This window comes from Nipponia nippon, unplaced genomic scaffold (assembly GCF_047370975.1).
Source record: "Nipponia nippon isolate SJK-2023a ecotype South Korea unplaced genomic scaffold, ASM4737097v1 scaffold_5, whole genome shotgun sequence".
NCBI lineage: Eukaryota > Metazoa > Chordata > Aves > Pelecaniformes > Threskiornithidae > Nipponia > Nipponia nippon.
In genome coordinates, this window is record NW_028262369.1 from 75706133 (window position 1) to 75731005 (window position 24873).

The 24873-nt window shown below is 41.3% G+C and overlaps 1 protein-coding gene across 8 annotated transcripts in view; it reads right to left on the reverse strand.

Moving 5' to 3' along the window:
- MTX2 (metaxin 2) overlaps positions 1–21361 on the reverse strand; it is a 35852-nt gene extending 14491 nt beyond the window's left edge. The window contains exons 1-3 of one of the 8 annotated variants that reach the window (XM_087733149.1): positions 21213–21357; positions 7255–7302; positions 6230–6276 (exon numbers count right to left, since the gene is read on the reverse strand). In XM_087733149.1, the coding sequence (XP_087589275.1) occupies positions 6230–6276; positions 7255–7302; positions 21213–21318 (201 nt within the window). In that variant the 5' untranslated portion in view covers positions 21319–21357. Of the gene's footprint in view, positions 1–2925; positions 3139–6229; positions 6277–6337; positions 6425–7254; positions 7303–15357; positions 15503–21212 lie in introns of those variants that run through there. The other 7 variants (XM_087733151.1, XM_087733154.1, XM_087733152.1 and 4 more) reach the window with 7 other exon arrangements.
- Positions 21362–24873: the final 3512 nt, after the last annotated feature.

A 24873-nucleotide genomic window follows, 5' to 3' on the forward strand; every position in this document is an offset into this window, starting at 1 on the left:
CTTCTCTCCCATGCATGCTCTTGGTCTCTCTTCCCTGCAAGCTAACTGTCTCCCCTTCTCATGCTCTTCCAGCCTCTCTACCTGTAGCATCTCCTACTCTTCTAGCACCTGGGAAGCAAGAAGTGTGAATAATATATTTTTTGCAATGTTACCTCTCTTCTTCCAGACTGAAAGCACCGAGTCTACAAAGCTGCTACTGCCTCTGTGCACCTTGTTTTTAATGGGAGACTTTGATGTAGACAGGGAGGTGGAGAGCTGCTGCAAGCCCGTGAGGAGAAACAGAGGACAGGGAGGAAAAAAGGTGCCACCAGATGAATTCTGTCTGTCCTTCCCTGCCCTCCCAATGTTTGCTGTTATAGACTAGGGAAGAAAGAGTGTGGGAGTGAGGACAACTAATTGAAGAAAAAGCATGGAGAAGCTTCTCGGTGCCTTTTCTGCCCTACCACACGTTGACCCGCACAGGACTATGGTTTTCATTGCATTGTCTTCTCCTCCCAGAGAGTAGTAGCATGAGCCACTCTGTTTTCAAAGTCAGCACAGAACAAGCCAGTTCGTATTTTTGCTGCAGGAGAACGAAGCATCAGCAGCTATGTGAAAAGGGCTGACAGGAAGCTTTGAGGTGACACTTGTTACAAAATTAATTAACAATCTTATGCCTATCATTCACTTCAATCATGGCAGGTGACACCTCCTGCCAGAATTACGGAGCACATTTACAACAACAGCGTTGCTTAAAGGACACAATCAACTCAAGGCTTGTTTTGTTTTCTTATAGCCTGCCCAATTTCAAATTCAAAATGTAGGTAGTACATTGGATTTCAATTATCTAAAAAAAAAATAACCAGAGCAATCACCTTTGTGCTGCTTTAGCACAGTTCAAGAGCCCAGAAACCACAGCAGCCACAGGGCAACTCAGCCCACCCTGCCCTTCCTCCTCTTCTCACACGACTGACATTCCCATCTCTGCTGCCGCTGCCACCCTCCAAACAATGCAAGAAAGTGATGCCATTGTGTCTTCTTATGATGACAAGGATGGAAAATGACTGTGCATGAAATACAATGGGAAGGAATAAGAGAAGGGAGGGGGGAGTTTTGTATTTATTCCTACAGTTAATTGTTTTAGGTGCCATTTTTACTGTTGCTCTCCCTTCCTCTTTGCCCTCCCCAGCTACGGAAGGGCTGTTTGGACACTGTCAGATGGAAACGTAACACACGTCGGGCAGGGAATCACCCTGTCAGAGCTCCATCCCAATGCTCTCCTCTTCCCCTCCAGTCCCCTCTCAGAATAATACGTATGAGCAAACACATATACCCATTAAAAATGAGTTACAACTTGATGTAAATCATATCCAGATTGCAGTTTCTGAGATCAGAGGCAAGAATGAAATTACTTATGCCAAGACTCAAATAGTTCACAACTTATGTCCCCACATGAGGAACACTATTTTCAGATGGCACACTCCAGGCTTCATTTGAAGAAGATATATTCGTGATTAGTTTTTAATAAAGAGCAAGCCATTCCGAGCCATGTCTTATTCAGCAGCTCTTCTAAAAGCACTCGCACAATACTGTTGTGAAGAAAGAGTGAAAGGTGTTTTCTGTTTTCATTTTTACATTATTTCATGAGCATACAAAGGACAATATGTGATGACAACTAAAGAGTTATTCTGTACTTTATTGCAGGAACACATTTTAAAATTAAAAACCATGAACAAACCTACAGAATAATTCAGTGTTCATATCAAACAGCTGCAGACCCTGTAACTGAAATAGTGTGTCTAAGGTTATAAATGAAAACTGTTCAGTATCATTCTTTGAGTGACAGATTAAATTCCTAATCCAGTTATGGTAATGGCCGCATTTGTAGTTTAACATAAATTAAGAGCTTAATTATATTTGTGACTATTTTAAACAAAATAACAAATTCCTTTGTACCTGTGAACGTAATTTATAGCAAAGCCACGTTCATTCTCCAAAACAATCTATTTTACACTGCAGCACAACACTGCCCTAATGGTATAATGTAATTCTTGTTGTAGAATGTGGAAAGAGTAGATTCACCAGTAGCACAGAGGTTTTGAAGATAAATGAAGATGCTATTCATTCAGGGGTAATTTCATCTTAGAACTATATGAAAGATGTTTCACTCACAAACAGTACCTATATGGCTTGGGATTTAAGCATGTTTTCAGCTACAACGCAATGCTGCTAGATTGATTATGTTGATACTGCATTTCTCATCATGAAGAATTCCAGCTTTTATTCTCTTTAAAAAAAAGAGATTGTCAGATTTTCATTTCAGTAGTAAGCCTTTGTTCAAGCCTCAGCAACAAGTTCAAATTTCTGCTAATGTTTTGTCTAGAGAAAAAACAAACCACAATTCATACACACACACAAAAATCACAAATCTGTCAAGGGCAATTAATCATACGTGATTTACACATTTATTTGATTGCTTGTTGAAATAAATAAGCAGTTGGTCTGTGTAACACAATTTTAAATTGCCCAAACATCCTTCTGTCATTCAGGACTAAGAACAGACAATTCTAAATGCACTTTCCTGGAATATATCGAGATCATTTACAAGGACATCAAGTGCACAGGCAATTAATACATATCTTAACATAAGGAGCTGCAGGCTTTATAACCTCAGGATAGCTATGAGAATCTCCACAATCCTGAATATTTTAGACAGGCTTTTAAGCAAGACTCTGAGACCACCTGCATAAAGCTTTCAGGAGAACCTGTAATAACAGAGGCAGTCTCAGCATCCACATTCCTCCTCCCCACAAGTTAGAACAATGCACAGAGATGCTCCGGGTTGCCATTTGAGGCAAGAGGCCTGGCACAGCACAGCTGTATTAACCCCCTCCCTCCTACGCAGCCACACTACTTCCACCCGGGCACTAAATAAAAAGCCTTTACCTGCACCGGGCGTCAACAGGGAGACGGGGCCTGGACAGGCTCTCTGCTTCAGACTGAAATATACTCTCCTGTGGCAATTCAGTTTTAATCCATTTAAAACTCCATTTTTCCCTCCTTGAAGTTGTGGAGTTGTTTTATTATTGAAATACAGTTGTGTATTCACTTCTGGATTTTGGTGGCTTTTTTTACTATGATAAGACTGATAAGCAGGAATGCTGTATAATGGAAGCTGTACAATAAATAGGCAGAGAATGGTTTTAACCATGAGTCATGTTACCCAGGAAGTGTATGTGTTTTCATTAACTTTAATAGGAACAGGGCTGAACATCTCACAAGAAGAACAGAGCCTTCATCCTATGTACAAAGTTCTCTTTCCTGTAGCTTGATAATCATTACTGGTTAGTATTTTCCCTTGATTTTAATTCCTTTGCAATGATAATAAAACTTCATTCAATATCAAGATTTTGCAGATCAAATGGACTTCACTTTCAACAGGATTGTATAATACACTACTTCAAGTTAACAAACAAGGAGTGCAAACACCAAGATGTACCAAAGACAATGCACTAGCTCATTTGAAGTTATGTTGCATTTTCAGCAAATACAAAGAATCTGAGCCTAACAAAAGACAAAGGAATTGTTAATTTAGTCTATTTCCAAGGACAACAATGGGCAGAAGAGGAATTAAAAAAAACCAACAACAACAAAATAAACCCTACCAGAATCAGCAGAGAGGTTCCGCAAGATAAGAGGATTTTTTTTTTGGTTGGTTGGTTTGGTTGGTTTTTAACTATTGAAGGCACCACCACAGTTACTTAGCGATTCCCAGAAGACTCTGTCCTCCCCTCTCTTATCTGACATGTAGCTATAGTCAGGAGCCCAGACTTCATTGCACAATGAGAAGTCATAAGTCCAATCATTATTAAAACAGCAAGACTCAACCAACTTCCTACGTTCAACCTGCAACCCTCACTACTCATTAATTCAAACAAAATGCCTGCAACAGTCTGTTACACCTACACTAAGAGTAACTTGCTCTGCTGCCTGCTTGATCTGCTCTGTTGACAAGAGGAACATGAAATGCCATCTGTATTGCAGGGTCGTCAATTTTAAAACAGTCAGCTTTTACTCTCACTAATTACTTATTATGGCATTGGATTTTATTCTTTCTATGTATCTATCTGCATATATGTCCACTGAGAGCTATCCCAGAGCAGCATTACAAAGAGGTGCTGTCAGGAGATTTTGAGAAAGATCTGAAAGACCAGTTGCAGCACATTTAGAGTCTTGTTGTGAACCACATTCCTTAAAGATTTGATGGCAGCTGACTCCACATGCTCTTTTGATCAGAGGGACTCAAAATTCTGATGCGTTTTCACCACATGGAAGTTCAACAAGCCATGAACAAGCTATGTATCTGCTCTGGAGATACTCACGTGCCCCAAATCAGTAACAGGGGGAAAAGGAATGGTAATAGTGGGGAAAAAGTCCCAGGTACCAGCTCCTATTTCTCCTCCTATCCCCCATTCTCAGTTCGTTCTCAGGAAAAGACACCCCCCCCTCAAAAAAAAAAAAAAAAAGGAAAAAAAGCACCAGCAAAAAGATATCCAGTAAAAAGATAAACAGGCTCTCATCAGAATAAAAAATAAATTCTAAAACAGAGGAACTCAGCAATTTCCTTATGCAAAACACACCGGTATATTTAAAGCTTTCTGATCACTAAGCTAGTAATACATAACTACAGATCCTAGTATCATTTCAAAATGGATCAAAGACACCAAGGATAGCTATTCTTTCGCAGTCACAACCATGTTACACAGATTCTTCAAAATAGATATGATTCCCCAATACAAAATTGGTCTATAAAGTTTAAGATCAGATATCTACGAGAACCATATTTATAGTCATGGCTACTATCAGCTGTCCAGCTAGAGAATATTGAAGAAAAACAAGCATTTTTAATATATTATAGTTAATTTATCATCTAAGTGACATGTGTAGGATAACAATGGACTGGAAACAGTAAAGCAAAATGATGTATTAGAAAAGGAAATTTTAGGGTTATGTTGTTGTGTCTTTTCTTTGTGTTTTAAATACAAGCCACACCCACACGTATTGCTAGATGGTAACAAAATTCATGAGAACCACAAAAAATACAGTTGCTGGAGTAAAAAGGAACACTGAGATCAAGTGAGCAACAAAAACACTTATTTGTATTACTGTGAGGCACGATATAAAACACACTGCCGAAACAAATAAACACTGCCTTATTTATTTGGTGCATCAAAGATGACTCATCTTTCCAGCAAAGGATAAAGGTACCTTCTTGCTGTGATAGAATTAACTCTTAGAAGTATTTCATAGATTGCCAGGCTGGGAGGAAAAAAGTTAGGGATCCTGGAAGTAGCTACCATGACCCTAACCTTTTCACCAGTAATGTTACTTACAGTTTCCAAGTGTCCCACTTTGGCTAAATAAGATGTGACCGTTCTGGACAGCCCTCAAAGACTGCTTGCTCTAGCTGCTCTGAGCTGGACCACACACAAAAAGCCAGATGCAGGGGAACAGTGCAACTCCCTACTACGCAAAGCAGCAGCAAAGTTGCTTTGAAGAACAGGAACCTTACAGACATCCTGCTCACCACCACTTCTGACAGCCAGGCCCTCTCTACTAACGGGGAAAACACCCCCTCGAGATTTGGGGTTACTGAACCTAACAGGTTAATGGAGTTTACACAGACTTCACAGCCACAGAGGTGTTTTTAAGTCAATTAGAGATGCAAGTTTGTCAATTATATGGACTGTTTCTAAAAACCACATTGGATCTCAATTCTGTACACATGATGAAATTGAGAAAACCTATCAGAGACATACAGAGATTTGATGCCCACAGCATGAAGCAAATATGCCTCGAGTTTGGGGCAGCATTAGCTTTGAGAATTAAATAACCAGCAAGCACCATGCAAGATGTTACAAGACTAACCAGCATACCAAGTGACAAAAGATGGGAACCATGCACAGTTCCCAGAGTAGGTAGACAAGCAGACACTGTACAAACATAGACCAATATAAATATGAGTACAAGCAGCGGCACTCTATATAGGACTCTCAAATTCTCATGTCCTTTAGGCTCTGGCACTTCAATGACAATGTAAAGCACATCAGATGCAGAAAACAAGTCATTGATTTTAACAGAAATAATCCTTAAATTATTCATTTAGCTAAATACAGTTACTTCAGCTAGATAATCATTCAAAAAATAAAACGGAATTAACTTCTTTAGTTTAGAAAATATGACATTTTACCTGAACAGCAAGGGAAGATGCATTATCAGAAAGCAAAATTTGTTCCTCTGTTGAAAGAAAAAACCAAAAAACACAATTACAAAACACAGTGCCCATTTAGCTACTGACCTGTAACTGTTAGCCATTCTGGGTTGCATTTCTTACGCCTCAAACAAAGAGTACATATATAATTATTATGCAGCTGGACTGGAAAACCTGTGATACAAGTATTAAAAAAAGAAAGAGGAAAAAAAAAAAAGAATACCAGGAATATTTCTCCTGCAAATGCAATTGCATTTATCATACATTACCACAAATGTACAATAAAAAATGCTCACAACTAAAACCCAAATGTTTGAGTTTTATGCCAATTACTCTTCTTCTAATCAAAGTTAAATAAAACCACATCTTCATAACTCCTCTGGCTAAAAAGTAAAAGCATTCAGAAACCTATAAAAGCAGCTTGCAGTTAATATTGCACACTGTGTCTAGGTCTGTCACACAAAAGAAAGATGACAAGTTCACTGCAATAAAAATTCCATGCTTAGAAGACTAGGGCTGCTACCTATTAGTCTTCATTACTTTGCAGTCTTCTGACAACTGTAGCAGGCTGCTGAGCCCCAAATGGGGGCCATAATGTGATCTGATGATATATGAAGAGCTGCTAAAGGGAGCCTGAACCATCCTAGCCTATACATTTTAACAGTTCCTTTTTACTGAGAGCCCACTTTACCACAAGACTTCAAAAATCTGCTGCCTCAGCTATTGGTGCAGTAAATCTGCCAACTGTGCCTGCAACCACATCATTTTACACTGCCTAGAGCAGCCAATATAATGAGTCAATAATAAACCAAGGACCTTATAGGCCATGAATAGCTGGTTTATATTGGCAGATGCAAGCGTAGCTAAAACCTCTGACCAGACAAACAACACAAAGGACTCTTTTAACAGTTTCTGTGCTTCCTTGCAGTTAATTATCTTAGTGCATATTTAATGTGTTTTCTAAAAATAAAGTCATTATTAATTGCAAAATCCAGTGTACCCACCCTTCAGTTGCTGATACAACGTAGCATTTTCAGGCCAAGGCTCTGCGGCTGTGGAAAGAAGAGGAATTAATTAAGCAAGCCAAACAACAATTTGCTTGCAGATGCTAACTGAACACGAATGTTACCTAGAACAGGAACTCAAACTGCAAAGATGCTGATGCAAGATTTAACCTGCCCTAAAAATGTCCCACTGTCACTCTCCTCTCCCATACTTCTCTCCTGCTCACAGAGGGACAACACAGAGCCGAAAACTAAGTCCCAAAATTTAAAGTTGCAAGAAAAGCTAAAATTCAAGCTACATTACAGAACGGCCTTGTAATTCTCAAGCAGCCCAAGCAGCTATTTTCCCTCCACCATAAAGACATCCTTGTGCACATTCCCATCACAATTCTGGCCACTCTCAAGAGCAACTATTATTAAGGTACTAAACAAAGAATTCTGGAACAAACAGAACAAGACGCAGAGGAGAGAGGCACAAACCTCCAAAACAAGTGTGAAGAATGCTTTGGGGAAATGGAAAAGCTTTCTGCCTTTTAAAGTTGTGTCCTGACTGGTCCCATATAATCCCCACAAAGCCAGGTGCTCAGGCATGTCAGAAACCTACCCACCAGGACAACTGGGACTACCTATTGCTTTAAATGACATACTGGCGATGATTCCCTAAGACGGGAATGTCAATATGCATTAAAAAAAATGCATCATCAGTTGTTCAAAACAGTTGAACAGTTGTTAAAAAAAAAAAAAAGGGCAAGGAAATAAGACAATCACATCTTCCAGTTGAGAACCGTTGCACTTAATCAATCATACACCACTTGAATTTATGGGAAGGCAAAAATAATAATCAGTACTGATTTACTGTTAATGGTAGCATTAAGATAACAGGTCATCACATTCTTTTGTCTCCATTACATTCCTTGTTAATGTCTGATTAAAAATCTATTTTTAAATAGCATTTCAAACCTCATATTCTACCCAAACTAGCTATTTGTAAACAAAATTAATGCTCTCATCATATAAATTATTTTTTAAAGCAATAATGTCTATAACTATGTGTGGTTCAAACAGAAATATGCCACTGGCTTCAGAAAGGTCATTCTTTGTGTCTTTGCCCTTAGAACTCAAAGGAAAAAAAATGCAGGATTTTCTAACTATCGTTCTTTTTGGATACTCATGACGTATTAACTTTTATGGAAGTCACATAGAACTGTACAGCTCCTAACACTGTACACAGTTTTGCAAAGGTCACTGCCTTTAACATTGAGGCACAGAGCCTATCAAAGCTATACTAGTATGGGCATGAGAAAGCAACTAATCACATTTAAGTGTCATGAAAAAATGTTTTATCTTTTATTGTAGCAGTTATTGGTTTTACACCCCTCCATTAAAGTTTTGCCCTGGAGTAAAAATTCTTGAGGTGGAAGTACATTTACTTCTTTAAATAAAAAGAGACTAAAATAGGGTCTGCGGCACTACAGCCTTAACTGTTTAGAATAATTTATCCAACATACATTTCTCCAGATCCACTGAGGTCTTGCAAGAGCAAATGGAATGAGGAAATTAAGAATGTTACTACTATACTTTAGCAAACTTATCAGTGGTGGACTCTGAGATACTTACAGAAGTAACTAAGTCACAAAGGTACACTGATCTCATAAATACTCCAGCCAACCAATGAAAACATCCTTTTTACATGCCCAAAATGGTATGGAGAACTTCAAATTGCATGGGCCCATTTCTACTGAAAATGTTTGCCTGACTCTCTTTAGATTGAAATGTCAGATTTATATCTAATTCTTAGATTCCAGCCCAAATTGGAAGTGGCCTATTTTTATAAAAGCACATGGCTGAAATATTTTAGGCCCACAAAAATCAAGTGAACTTTTCATTTTCCAACAAAAGAACTAGGTATATTTCAAGACATTCAAACACTAATTCCAGTCTGATCTTGGCACTAAGCTATATGCAGCCATGGAGATAGATAGATAGATATAAAACAGCTTCTTGGCACACAGAATCCAAAACTACACTGCTGCTAAGGCATGCCACATCCATGCTATAAACAAATAGAATATTTTTTGTAACTTGTTTGCCTTTATCGTCTTAAATTTTCCTTCCACATTCTACTGATCACATACAGATTTTCATGAACCATATCTGCTGATCCTAATTTCATTAGTCTTGATATGAAGTCTTTATCCCACAGTCTTAGTACACAGCAGTACACGCCCAACTTGATGGAAGGAAAGGACAAGGGTAGTTTAAAATCTTTGCATTCACTGAGTCGCAGTTTAGTTGTGTACTAATATATGTATTTTGACAAGTAAATGAAACGAGGACAAGCAGCCACATGAAAATCTCAGCCTTCATTATTAGTACACCTTAAACTCCGAATTTCAGCAGTTCTAAGACAATGAATGAATAATACCCCCTGCACTTGGCACCTGAGGGTCTCCAGAGGGAGGTCACAATTCTGACGGTGTTCGGACGAGGTGGCACTTGCTCACCAGCCTTGAACCAAGACCTTCCGTTCTCTGTATGCAGACCAGATAAAGGATAACTGATTTTGCTATCACTGTATGGACTGGATTTTAAAACAATCAACTTCACATTAAGATTCACTCATATCCTAGAAAAAACATTCTGCAGCATGCATTCAGAATTGCATGCTGCAGATTGTGTTCAACGATACTGGAGGTACATACACAAAGCCTGTGCAATCCTCTGGAAATCAAAGAATTAAATACCCACTCACTATCTGCCTCATATCTTCCAATTTCTACTCACTCTCTTTCTTCCACGATGTTTAGAGTATGAAATATTTTTTCTGATGGAGCAAGAAGTTTAAATACATGCTGCTACACGAGATGTCCAGGTTCATAAGGTGCAAGATAAATTCAAATATCAGCTCCCAAGGCGCCCTCGATTAGTTGTAAGGTGAAAACATGCAGCTAAGGGAGACCAGAACCCCGTTGGGGGAAGAGAGGAGGAGGAATTGCTTAAGGGATGTCACATGCCTCCACAAGAGGAGAAAGTGTGTAACATCTTTAATGTACGGCAATGACTCTTGCCTTATGAATGTAGGTGAAGACATAATTTGTAGAATAATAGGCACTAATATTACACGCTGCTTCAGTTCTGTCATATTTCCAATCTATCAAGTTGATTAATGCTATAATAACTCCTCACAAACTTATCATTTGTGCACTAATGAAGTCAAATCCAGTTTATCCTTCGGCAACTATAATCTTCTGGTCTGCACATGTTCGTTTCCCTGCTAACCACAGCTACTGTGGTGCTAGGTATATAAAGAGAAAATTAACAAATGTAATGTCAATTCAGTTTTAGAAGCTTTCCACACAGAATCACATTTATGTGTTAGATCCTACACAACAGACATTTTTATCATTAGCTGCTCCCAGGATGAAATAACTGCCTGGAAGTATGCCTTACAGGAATAGCTTCTCTACATATCTTAAGAATAAGGAACTATTCGGTTCTTCCTTCTGCCTCCATAATCAGAGGAATTACTATTGTGTGGTTTTCAATGGGATTCTCTCAGGCTTGCGGTCTTTCATAAAAGTTGTTTTCCCACCCTACTGAAACTTTTCCCATGCTTAACAAATTCAAATATTTAGTCTTTCATTGTGGATTGTCCGCTGTTTGTTCAGGAGAAGCAAACCTCCTACTGTTGTCTTTCCCTACTTCTCCTCTACCACACTGCTTGTTTTAATGCTAGTTACAGGAAACAACCATCCGCAGGATCAGTCCTCCCTGTTAAATATGTCTGAAATGAGCTTTGAGCTCAAAAGTTACTGGGAAGTGAGAACTAAAGGGAGATGGACAGAGAAAGCATCACTGCATAAGGCTTGTTATCCTAGGAACTGAGAATTCAGCAGATGCAGCATCACAACAACCGGAGAAGTTAAACAGCAAGTAGACCACCTACATAAAATCTTCTTTGGTTTTGTGGATGAGTCAAAATGCATGACAATTTCACTAAGCTCAACGTGTTTGTTAGTCAAAGTGTTTTACTTATTAACAGTTTAGCATGAAAAATGTAGATTTCAAAGTGTTACCAGGGTTCTTAGGCGTCAAATTAGACTTTTAGAAGAAAATTCTGTGAACCAGTGTGTTTTATGTTCCCAATGGAGTTTTAATTATTCAGGTTTGTAGCTATCTCTTAGAACAGATTCCTAGACTCCTCACCTGTCATGTCAAAGAATGACCTAGAAAGGACATCATTTCTGCTCTTACAAAAAACTTCCAAAACACAGAATGAGTCACGACAGTCACGTCAAATTCTTTGCCACTGAAAATGTATTGCATTAGGTGCATTTTTCAGATTTTGTGGTGAAATGTTTTACTTGAGCAACATTAAGGCCAGAGACAGATATTCAAATAGCATTTTGATTTCAACGTTTCCAGCTGTTTCAGACTGCCATTTCAATAATAAGATTTTATCCACCCAAATACTTTTGGGACAGCAAGAGAGAAGAATGCACATATGCTGTAGCGATACTTAAGAGCACTGGACCCCACTATCAGGAGGGGATCAGCAGCTCACCTGAGGCCTACACACATCTCAGCTCCAACTAATGCTCTCAAAACAGGACATACTATACTTGCACAGAGGTGAATCTTAATTCAAAGAATGAGAGGCTGCAATAACATTCCCCAGTGAAGTCTCCGCAAAAGGAAGTACCACATTCCCAAGATGCTCTACAGTGCCTCGGCCCCACCAATTCCTTGTCCAGGCTATTCAGAGTCTCTTTATGAATGTACAAACCTTGGTTTCAACTCCTACACTCTGAATTACTGTGAAACTGTTCATCCTGTGTCAGTGCTGCCTGGATGGATGGGGGAAACAGACATTTTCATCCATCTTCCCCAAGCAGCTTCATGATGATGAAAGAGATGAAATTAAATAAATGGTTTACAGTTATGCCTTTAATCCTGTTACTTAAAAAAACAGGACTCTCACTGTGAAAATGAGAAGACACAAAATACTTTGCACGTTAAATCGTGGAATATGCTAAACAACAATTTAGCCATTCCAGCAGTCTAGAATGAATAGCCAGTTTCAAGCAGTAGGGTATGTGGTGTGGTTTGCCCTGCTAGTCTGCCACTCATTTAGCACACTTGTCAAGCTGCAGCATTCTTGAATATCAGCCACAGACAAACGCCAGAGACCTGTGGATCCCGGCATCAAGATGTTAAGTTATCAACAGGTTAAAAGTTTCGTAGAATCAAGGCTAAAGAATTAACACAGAATGTTACTATCCTGTTGATTATTTCTCAAGTACTGAAACTATACAGTGAGAAGTAAATCAAGACAATCTCTGCCCCAAATCTCCTATAAATTAAAATTTACTGAATTCTCAGTATGCCAGGAATTTATCCTTTGATATCTTCTTTCTGCTTCTGTAAATTAAGTACTCAGTCAACTAACAATCTCTTCCATGCATTTCAATCTGTGCTGTTGTGTAGGTGAGACTAGGACCTGGCCCGGGAACATTTGATCTTCTCAGACAGAGCAATTTCCTGAAATGTTAAGAAGTTGCATACGGATCATATAGAAATGAAGACTACTCCTTCTCTAAAGTCACCACATTTGCATGGATCAGTTTCCTTTCTGTCATATTCTTCTCAAACACTTTGATATTGAACTTGCATAAAAAGGAGGAAAGCTGAAATATCTGTATTTACCAGTTTGGTTCCCGTGGCATTAAAGGCCTATTAAAACAACCAAGAGGCAAGATATCCTCTATTAAAAACAACAACAAAAATGTTGGCATTAATTTGAATCACTGTATTGCAATATTGCAGCTGGAGAGATTAACTTACACATTATTTCCACATAGTTTCCTTCAGCCTCTCCCTAGGTACAAATTTGATTAAATTATAATGAGATACCTCAAAACTGTTTTCTCACAAGAGTAAACACTAAAAAGAAATTTAGTCTTACATCTGGGCAACATCCACATCCAACAACACTACTTACAAGTCTCCAAACATTACACATCAAACATCATAACAATCAGCAGGAAAACAGTTACCCTTTTTGGTTTCCCATGACTGGTGCTATGGGGGGACCTGCTGCTCACTATGGTCTAGATGTAGTAACCCAAAGAAAACCACACAGAAAGCTATCCCACAAACTCCAGAAGGAAAGAGGATTATTAGCTGCTTGATGTTAAAATGCATCAAAAAGAAGCGGATGATCACTTCATTCTCTTCATAATACAAATCGGTCATATTTTCAAGTAGCAATACATTCTTTAAAAAGAAAATGCCAGGAATTGATGTGTTTCTATATCCTTATTACAGGAAATAAGTGGAGGGGTGTATACATATATACAGTGAAGCTGCAGCCACTTTGGAACCAAAGCAGTTAAAAATATACATCTCGTACATTAACAGTGATCAATAAAGGAAGTATGAGAAAGTTGTGAATTAGCTGCCTTAAGACCCACCAGTTCAACCCACCCACACTGAGTACAGATCAATTTCATGTAACTGGCCTGATCCTGTAAACTAACAAGGGCCAAGAAAAAATGAAAGCATCAGCAACTGCCTGGCTCTGCGAACAAAGGACCAAAAAGTGTTTCATAGTGCCTTGCCAAATGAAAACCAACTTTCACACAAGTTAAACAGTATGCATTAAATCATGTATCAAATAATTACATCATTTGCTTAAATCCATCCGAGGCCGCCTTCACAGAGATATTACAATTCAGATAAATCATGACTGTTCAGTAATTATTGATCAAGCAGACTGTCAACATAAAGATTCAATCTCAGCAGCAATTCTCAAACTTGAGTTTCCTGTGGCTGTACCACTAAGACAGTCAGCGTGTGACATTACTGCAGCAGCCATTCAGCATGACACAATCTGCTTCTTTGCCCTCCAAGAAAGCTATTAATTGCCAGTATTTAAGCATTAGTCCAATTCTGTTACTGTCTTTGAGTCGACTTTCCAGAGAGTACACATCTGCGGTTCAATCCCCCAGGGTGCTCAGCGCTCTCACGCTAGAGGAGGCCACAGGTGGGAGATGGCTCAGCATCTCCGCACTTGCAGAATCATGCCTCCCATCAGAAGAGGAGGCCAAAAAATCTCAACAAAATCAAATCCGTAAATAAAAGTTGTTCCCAAATCAACATCTGGATTTCTTCAGAAAAATCAGAGAGTGTGCCAGCTAAATGATCTCAAAAGATTTATTTATAAGGTCCTGACAAGCTGGAGCTATTTTACTTATTCCTGATATTCAGCATAAATGCTCCATCTCGAAGCTCTGTAATTCTTAATTACAGCTTTTTATAGATCTCTAAATCAATCCCTTCCCTTTGTGCTACTTAAGTCCCTTGCCCCTCTTTGGCCCTGACTTAAGTACTGAAACTTCAAGCACAGGAGCTCTGAAGAGCAGGACACTGGAGGTATGATACTCACGAATGCCTTAAGCGCCTTACTGGATGGGGACCTTTCTTAGCCATGTTATCTACATTTGTATGCTTTAAATCAGTCCTTTGAAAGCTCTCTTAGATTGAGATCCCCTCTTCTCTGTGGTAGTCTGAACTCCTTCTCCCCTAAGGATGTCTGGCAGGCAGTCTGAACACAATTTCGGCAAAGTCCCCCAAGGAGCTCCCTGCTTCTCATCCACAGCACCCCTACTCTGATCCACAACAGAGAACCTACACATCTGTCCCGCCAGACAGGACCTCAATATCCCATACCTGCTCCAAAAGCTAGTCCACACACACAATTCCTGCTCACCCAGCCCTGGCCCCTCTGGCCTTTTGTTAAGGCTCCGCTTCATTCTCTTTCCTGTCTTGCCCACAGCCCTGAGCACAGAAGTACCAGCAGCTACAAAGTGATGACAACAGAGACTCTCTGTGCCAGAGTCTTGCAAAGAGGCAAGAAGAGCTGAGATCTCTAGGCAGGAGAGCTCTGCAGGGTAGAAATGCAAGCAGTTAGCACTGGTGCAGTCAGCCAGCCAAGCACTGCCACTAGCAAGGGGGAAGATGCTGCTTTAGGGCTCACAGTCTTTAAGTCAGCCCAAAACAGACAATGGTATTTGCAACAGCACCTCTCAGGCTCCTCCTCACCTCTGGGAAACACTACAGACTTCCTACTTCAAAATCTGAAAACGTTTATCCTCTTCTCTTCATCATATCCTCACAGTCTTCCTCATTTCTTTTCCAAGGCTTTCAGTGAACACACTGCAATGCATCCAGTTTCTCCAATATGGCACTCAAATGCAAAAAAAAAAAAAAAAAAAATACACATGCAGATGGACTTTGAAAGTTCTTGCTAGGAATGCAAGCAATACATCAGCTTCAATTTCATTATACAACAGCTAGAAGGCAGAACTGTTAAAAATTCCCATCTCTCAGCATTTTTGCTCTCCAATTCAGTATGCACACTCCAGTTTTTTGGTTAGGCTTTTTCCCCCCCAAATGAGACTGGTACCAATTTTTTCTGCATTCTTTGCAGCACCATTGTAATTTTTTCTTTTGATGTTTCCAATCCTTCCTATGCATTTCATAGGTTTTACTACTACATGTAAATTCCTCCAGTTTGTATTAAAACATCCATGTTCACATGACATCTATGTTGTCTTCTTAATAACTAAAGACCAGAATTTAAAAATAATAATAATAAAAATCTCAGAACCCGGTGTGGACTTTCTCTCTGTCCTCCCCACGGCTTGCATGCAGCTGCAGCTTTTCACTTACTTTCAAAAGAGACAGCTGAAAATGCCCAGCAATGCAGCAGCATGTGACGCCTGTTCAACTAGAGCAAAGAAGGACAGCAACCAAGCTCTTTCATTCATTCTTGTTTTGAAAAGGAAGCAGCTCATAGGGTCCAAATCTACACGAGGAGACCATGTTAGTGCCTAGGGACAGTCAGAGAACAGAGCATCCAAGGACCAGAGAGAAAAAGGGAGTGAGAAAGAGAAGAAAAATCTGGTTCCTCTCTGAAGTTGTTCTTCTGTGACCTCTTGTGAGCTCCTAAACAGCACTCACACCCGAATCATTCCACAACTGATGAAAGCTCACTTGCAAGTCAAACTGGACAATAACAAAATATGTGTTACTTTTCATGTACTGATTTTGTTACCAATATTTCTAGAGCACTCTCATTTCTGGCATGAGAAAAGAAGATACTACTTTAGCAGAAAACATGCAACGATAAAATGCTGATTAGAGAAAGACTGCTTAGTCTTAATGGAGCCAGAAACAACTATAGAAGCATACTCTATCATAAACTGTAATTATATTGCTTTTTAAAAACAAGAAATAACAATATCTAAAATGAAATATGTACTGGACTATAATAATTGTGAAAGAAAGTCATTTTTCCCCTGACCTAAAAAAAGATTAGATAGGCAATCCACTCAAAGGATTGGTTCAAATCAACTCATAAAACATATGTGTCTGAGCACAAATTGGCAAGAGCAGCGCAAGAGACTTGTTTATTGAAACTGAGCAAGAGTTAAAGCGATTCCTTTTAGTTTTATTACCAATGGAAAAAAAAAAAGCACATGTAAAAGAACACTGTAAGATAAAATCATACAGCCTGACAAATTTGGTATTTTCAAATCACCTCTTTTTGACTACAAGCACCTCTGCAGGAGGCTTAAACAATCTGTGCTGCAGACAACCTATTATCAAGCAAGAATAACTTTTTTTCACCTTACATGTGCAGGAAATGTTAACATTTACCTATGCACATTTTGATGCACAAAATGCATACTGAGTTGAAATTTTATGTCTTTATGTGCAGGAACAATTTAGGTGGTCAGGTTTCATTCCCTATGTATTTGTTCTCAGCCAAATTGCAGCTTGTCTCAATACATAAAACATGCACGTCAGAGATTTATTTTCGCTCTGGCATGTCACATTGGAGGTAGACTCACTAAGAATGTAAAATATCTGAAGGCAGAGGGCATCTGTTTTTCAAACTGCATTCATTTCCCTTAGTATTAAAACTAGCCTAAGACCCTTGGACATAACTCAACAGCAATAAACAGCAGTAATTTTCCAGAGATCAAAGGACAAACAAGGATATTATTTTCTCTCTTTTGATCACTGATCTAAAACTAATGTTTTGAGGGAAAAAAAAGTAAAGCATATTGAGTAATTTAGTGATCAATTAAACATCTTTTCAACAATCTTTTATAGATGATTTGAGCAGTCAGCTTCTCAAAACTACTAGAGTTAGAAAGATTAATGTTCTGGACGACTTGAAAGCTGGCACTCTAATTCTTCTTACAGTATAAACACTCATTTCCTATCCTGTTAATATGTGATTGATGCTGAGCTACTCTAAACAAATTCTCTACCATATTATCCAATTAATATTTTCTACAGTTCAGCAATAGATGATTTAAAATGTGACATAACATGCTTGCAATTCATGAAGCTATGGAAATATTTCTTTATTATTATTCCCTGAGACACAGAATCAACCTCTATATTTCTGAATAAGCGAACAGTTGAATGGCACTAAAGCAAGTGTTTTACTCCACGTAAGTGATTTAGTCATCATTTTGTATTTAATCATTAATGCATTACAGCAGCAGGCTATGCTCAGCATGTTCGGGTGAACGCATGTTGCACAGAGAGGGTGCTGAATTACTGCAGCAGCGCAAGCGGGCTGCGCAACTGATGGTCACAGAACAGCTGAGGCTGGAAGGCACCTCTGGAGGTCCAGGGTAAGCCGCAGCAGGTTACCCAGGGCCATCTCCAGTTCGGTGCTAAGCATCTCCAAGGATGGAGACTCCACAACTGCTCTGAGCAACCTGCTCCAATGTTAAACCATCCTCAGAGTAAAAAAAGTTTTTCTTATGTTGGTATTTTCTGTGCTTCAGTTTTGCTGAGACAGTGAATAGGCACGTCAAAAATGAATGTATAAGGTGCAGGAAAGGTGAAGATAGGTAGTACTTAACAAAAAAAATTCAAATACATACACAAGCAAGTCAGTGTGTAAAAGAAAGTTATGATCCTTTTCTCTACTAAAACCCTCCCCTCAGCTTTTAAAACCTTTCTAGAAAACAAACTATGCTGGGATGATTGTCTTTAAACACCTGCATGCAAAGACCCATGCTTTATAGCTGTTACATGTTAGAGCAGCGGTAGTTCATTGCAACTGCCACGACAAAGCAACCGTCTTCACGGACAAGACTCTCAATGACAAGCCAATCAAATTTCATTTTTATGGACATGGAAAAAATTCTCAATCATTCTTAAATTTCCATCCATACATAACAGAAAGGCAGTATTCACAACCACAGATATGGGGACAAGACACTATTAAAACAAGTGTCATTGTTAAGTGGTATTTTTTCCTTGCAGATGCACCACTTTTCTTCCTCAAAAATATTCTTACATTTGCGGGACACTTATATCTTCTTGGTACCAGAAGGAAATATACTCTGTGTCTGTGCAACATCTCAGGAAATCTAGAAGTACGTTGGGTATTGGCCAAGATCCTGGATAACTTTTTTTTTCCCCTTAGAAAAATCTTCCATATGAACAAATGGAGTGATTTTGCCATTATTTAGTTTCAGTCTGGGACTGGTACATAATACAGATGAGCTAGGAAGGCCACGACCCACTGGCAAAGGTATTTTTTATTTTCAAGGCAGATAACTGCTTTTGATACTGATTCACTTTTGGGAAAGCAAAGGCAATGTCATAATTTTGTTTTAAAGAATGATTCAGTGGACAGGTCTGCAACAAGGATTTCTACTGTACCTTAAGTCACAGCTGTGTATCCAGCAGAAGCACAAGATTAATAAAATAAGCACCAACCATTTCTGCTCTGCAGAAATAGACGAACATTGCCAGTATTTTTCTATTAGATGCCTACATACTACTTTACCTATAAAAAGAAAACGAGCATCACTTAACCTGTGACTGACAGGTAAAAGATGAGGTGCTACTGTTTTAAGCTTATTAAATTGTAGGAGTGTCCAGAAGTACTTGAGCAGCTCTGATGCCCTCAAAGCACCACCTTAACAGTACAGTTGTTAGCACGAGAGTCTGACTAGTATAAGCAGCATCCAACTACCCCAAAGGAGGGGCAAACATCTCTCTAGGAACAGAATAAGAATGCTTCAGCAAGGAGGGAAAGAGCCAGTTGTTGCAGAACTTTGTCTTCTTGTTTCCCATTTTTCAAACACACATTTTCCTTACACTGTACTTAATTTGGGTCTGTCATTGCTGTATTCCACAAAAATTTGCTTGTTTAGTGGGAAGTTGTTGCGAAAATAACCAGCACTTTCAACAAGAAAGCAATGAGATACCTACATACAGTATAGTTTTGAGGTTGTAATTCCAGAAGAAAGTAAATATCAGCAAGCTGTCACTCTAGAATACCCATAATGGTCACAGAACAGAGGAATCCAGCAGAATCAACACCTACTCACATATGTCATTATCCTTGTGTTTCACAATGTAAATAAAATATACTAAAGAGATCATAAAGGCTAGTAAATGGCATGAAGCAATGCTGATCGTGCCATATTCTCCACACCCTGAGGATCCAGGGCTCTGGCCCTTAGAGTGTAAGCATGGCTTGTGCTAACATCTATGAATTAACAAATGCCAATCCTACCAAGTGGCAGAAGACCCAGCTCCTGAGACAAAAAAGCGGGTTACGCCTCAACAGGTCAGTAGCAGTTAAAATGCTGTCTCCTTGCAGTATTTATTACTTGTGAGCTTGTGTAGCAGCAAGAAACGAGGAACAGAGAATAACAAGTAAGGAGAAACTGGCCAATGCACTGATTTTCAGTGTGCAACATACTAACTGGATTTTGAACTTCCTAGCCAGGAATTACCCAAGGTGCATGTTTTCTTCTTGCTTGAGAGCAGATTAATGTCATTTTTTGCTAAATAACTCCACAGCGATCCACATTTCTCTTTTACGACACGACTCACATCCAGTTTACGTGGCCCAGCTGCAGCAGATCACAAGAGCACTACCAAGCAGCAAAGGCACTGTCGCATCTCCCAGCTTCACAAGAGCAACACAGCACACACGGCACGCTCCCGTGGGGCGCGGGGAGAGGGTGGCACCACGCTGAGCTCGCCCACACAGCGGGACTCAACTCCAGCTGCTGTAATTATAAATACGATGCAGTTTTTTGGACCACTGAAGAAAAGTAAATAGTTTTAAAGACAGAGAAGTTATTAAACCAAAGTAAAGATGCGCCCTAGCATAGGGGTAAGGGACCCCATAAAGGAGGGGGCCTGGCGAACCTGCACCCCTGTGCTCTGTGGGGAGCTGTGCAGGGTGACCTGCCCTCGCCTCCAAGTGCCAGGCAGGCGACAAGAGGGCAAAGGGGCCCAGGGCTGAGCTCCGTACAGCCCCTGCCTCCGTACAGCCCCCTGTACAGCCCCTGCCTCCATACAGCCCCCTGTACAGCCCCTGCCTCCATACAGCCTCCTGTACAGCCCCCTGCCTCCATACAGCCTCCTGTACAGCCCCCTGCCTCCGTACAGCCCCCTGTACAGCCCCTGCCTCCGCACAGCCCCCTGTACAGCCCCCTGCCTCCGTACAGCCTCCTGTACAGCCCCTGCCTCCGTACAGCCCCCTGTACAGCCCCCTGCCTCCATACAGCCCCGTGTACAGCCCCCTGCCTCCGTACAGCCCCCTGTACAGCCCCTGCCTCCGTACAGCCCCCTGCCTCCCCCGGCCCGCCGTTCGCCTTCCACAGCCGCCCCTCCCTGAGGCAGGCGCGGCCGGCTGGCTCCCAGGGCGCCCCAGCCCCGTCCCGAGGGCTCACCCAGGGGACCGAGGCCGCGGGGGTTTGGCTCCGCACCCCAGCGGGGCGGCTCCAGCTCCGCCGCCACCCTCAGGCTGCGACCCGGAGCGCAGCGTCTGACAGGAAGCGGGGCCCTGCCCGCCACGTCCCGCCCGCCCGCGATTCTCTAGGCCGTCACCCGCCCCTCACCGGCCAGCTGAGTCACGAAGGCCTCCGCCACCAGCGACATGTCGCGGAGGACGGGCGACAGGCCGAGGGCACGCACAGGAACTGGCCGCCGGGGCAGCAACTGCATCCGGGGTCCGCCCCGCCCCCGGCGGGCGCCGGGCCGGGAGTCGGGGGAGCCGGCGCGCTGCCGCTTGCAGGCGCTAGGAGCGGGACCGCTCCCCGCCGGCAGCGCTGAGGGGGCAGAGGAGGGAAACTCTGAAAGACATTTAGGAGTGAACGGGTGTTGGGGAGTTACTGTCGCTCTCCTCAGTTACTCCAGCCTGAGCAAAAAAGCCTTTTTTGCAGCTCTTTCTTAGTGGTATGTTACATGTGTGCAACTTAGGCTGTGGTCCTGCAGAGAGGAGTCGGGGGCAAGGCTGTGCTCGACCAGCAGAGAAACATCAAAAAAAAACTTTAAAAATACCGTGGCTCAGACAAAGTCCCCAGCCATGGGGAATTTTTACTGTTGATGGAAAGTCAGCTTAATGTGCTCCACATGACATGTGGAGGCAATATCGTAAGGAGCTGAAAGATGCAAGTCCAGGTTATTTTACATTTCTTTTTGATGAAAGAATCCCAACAGGTGGGTTTTGGAGTTGGGGGGGAAGGCGTATTTTTAAATTCCGTGTAAAAAAAAGCTGTTGGGAATGCTGTAACCAGCGCTAAGGTCTCCCAAGAAAAGTGACTCAAGCCATCTTCAGTTCCTCTGCCACTCTTCTATGTGGAGCTCTGATACGCGTGAGGGTTTAACCCCGTTCGTTCTCTGAAGATAACAGAAATGACAGCATACAGTTTGGAGCCTGAAAACAGAAAAAAGGTCAACCTCTAACCGCCTGAAAGTGCCACACTAATTGCAAGTTAGAATTCTTCCCTGCTATAAACATGAACAAAAATGTTAGTTCTGGCTATATAGCTCTGGAATACGTTGCTCCCCTGGATTGGTTCAGAACAACGTACCAGTTGAACCATTAATTTTTTTACCTTTAAAACACAAATGATGGAGGAGAGGCAAGGTGGGCATAAAATGATCTGAATCTGGCAGGAGGCTGTTCTGAAAATCTTAGGTGCTTTCTTTACTCACCATACTGAATATCTTTTCAACACCCTGGTACCAAAATGCTTCCTGAAGTGTCTTGGGGACAAGAAGTTATAACTAAAGGGACTCAGTAAAGGGTACAGCTGCCTTTTCTTCATCCCAAATTAAGATTCCAGAAGACAAACTGCATTTTGAGATGTACACCTTGCCTTTAAACAACTATTAATTTCTTAGTCTTAATTCTATAATATAAAGACTATACAAAGTTTGGGAAAATGACATAAAATCAGATTATGTATCCAATATGTAGATTGCAGAGAACATAGTGGATATGTGAGACTTGTTTCATTATTCTACAGTGCCTCTTGATCCTCATTTCTTTAGCCACACTTTAGTAAGAATTAAAAATATCTCATTTTATCAAATAGACTTATTCTGCTGCAAAGGACAGATAACACAATGATATTTCAGTCTTGTAAGGTAAGATCTTAAATCTTGTAAGTACTAGAAGGTACTGCGTTTGCCACAGGGCTTGCTTGCCTTACTTTATATTAAAGTCTAGTGCTCTTTAGTGGCTGCTTTTTGCTTTTGCTGCTTGCTGTACTGCTGATCATCTCACTCTGCCGTGCCTGGGAACATTTTGATAACAGCAGTGGCCATGCCCCTGGACTGGCCGATGGCCAGGGCGTCGCTGCTGTTTCTGTGCTGCTGTACTGGAGAGGCTGGAGCTCCAGTGTCAACCTGAGCCGAAGGGACTGTGACCTGTGGATGAGTCCACGAAGGAGCAGGACATCCCGAAGCATCTGTGGACGTGGATAAGCCCATGCCAGAGCAGGTATGTCTTGAAGCGTCTGTGGCCATGGTTATGTCTGTCTATCCCTCTTGAAGGGATTGTGGCCCAAGGATAAGTCCACACTGACGAAGGTACACCTCGAAGCATCTGTGGCTGTGGATAAGTCTGTGCTGCAGCAGGTACATCTTGAAGTGGCTGTGCGTGAGGTCATGCTGGAGCACCTCAAAGTGTGTGGCCATGGGTAAGGCCATGCTGGAGCAAGTTTACTTCTGAAGAGACTATGGCTGTGGGTAAGGCCACACTGGAGCAGGTATATCTCTGAAGGCATTGTGGCCCATGGAGAAGGCCACGCTGGAACAGGTGCACCTCTAAGTGACCGTGGCTGTGGATAAGTCTATGCCACAGCAGGTATACCCCTGGAGAGACTGTGGCTCATAGATAAGGCTCCACTTGGAGCAGGTAAATCACTAAGGGACTGCAGTCTGTGGATAAGTCCAAGCTGGAGCAGGGGCAACAGGAGGAGTCCATTGCAGTGTTAAACCCGATGGTTTGGTCCAAAGGGTCCAGGGGTGAAGATTGTAATGGAAATACCTTTAAATTGTAACCCGGGATTTGAGTTGCATGTTATGGGAATTACTATAGCAGGAACCCCTTGTTGCTAGCCAGGCTAGGAGCAAGGGGAGGAGTTCCTTGCAATGTTAAACCCTATAACCCGGCCCCAAGGGACCAGGGGTGGCAGTTGTAATGGAAACACCTTTAAATTGTTGTAACCCATGATCTGAGTTGCATGTTATAAGAATTACCATAGCAGGAACCACCTGAACCAAAGGAAGACAAGCCTTACAAGAAGCAGTGCAAGTGCAGCAGTGACCCAACCTGAGCTGACTTTGGTGCCCAATAACTCCATGCAACACACCACCTCTCCTATCCTGAGCAACCACCAACAAAGATGAAGCCCAAAGTCATGGACTAAATGAACTCAATGGACATTTTGTGGACATTTTACAGACATCTCACAGGATGGTCCATAGACTAAGGGAATGATATCTGTGTATTGTATCAAAGAAGGGGGGGGGGGCGGGTAATGAGGATGCATTGGATAATGTGGGACCTGAGCATGACATATATGGTATAGAATAAGGGGTGGATACTGTCCTGGTTTCAGCTGGGATAGAGTTAATTTTCTTCCTAGTAGCTGGTAGAGTGCTCTGTTTTAGATTTAGGATGAGAATAATGTTGATAACACACTGATGTTTTGGTTGTTGCTGAGTACTGTTTATACTAGTCAAGGACTTTTCAGCTTCCCATGCTCTGCCAGGTGCACAAGGAGCAGAGCCAGGACAGCTGACCCAGACTGGCCAAAGGGCTATTCCATACCATATGACATCATGCTCAGTATATAAGCTGGGGGAAGAAGGAGGAGAACGCTCCGCATGATAGCATTTGTCTTCCCAGGTAACCATTACGCATGATGGAGCCCTGCTTTCCTGGGGATGACTGAACACCTGCCTGCCGATAGGAAGCAGTGAATGAATTCCTTGCTTTGCTTGCGCGCGCAGCTTTTGATTTACCTATTAAACTGCCTTTATCTCAACCCACGAGTTTTCTCACTTTTACTCTCCTGATTCTCTCCCCCATCCCACCAGGGGGGAAGTAAGCAAGCAGCTGTGTGGTGCTTAGTTGCTGGCTGGGGTTAAACCACAACAGTATGGAACAAATATAGAAATGTATTAGTGTTTGCAAAGTATGTGAAAGTCGTCTGGTGACACTTACTATTGAATCACTAAGCATCATTACTAAATACATTCTTCACT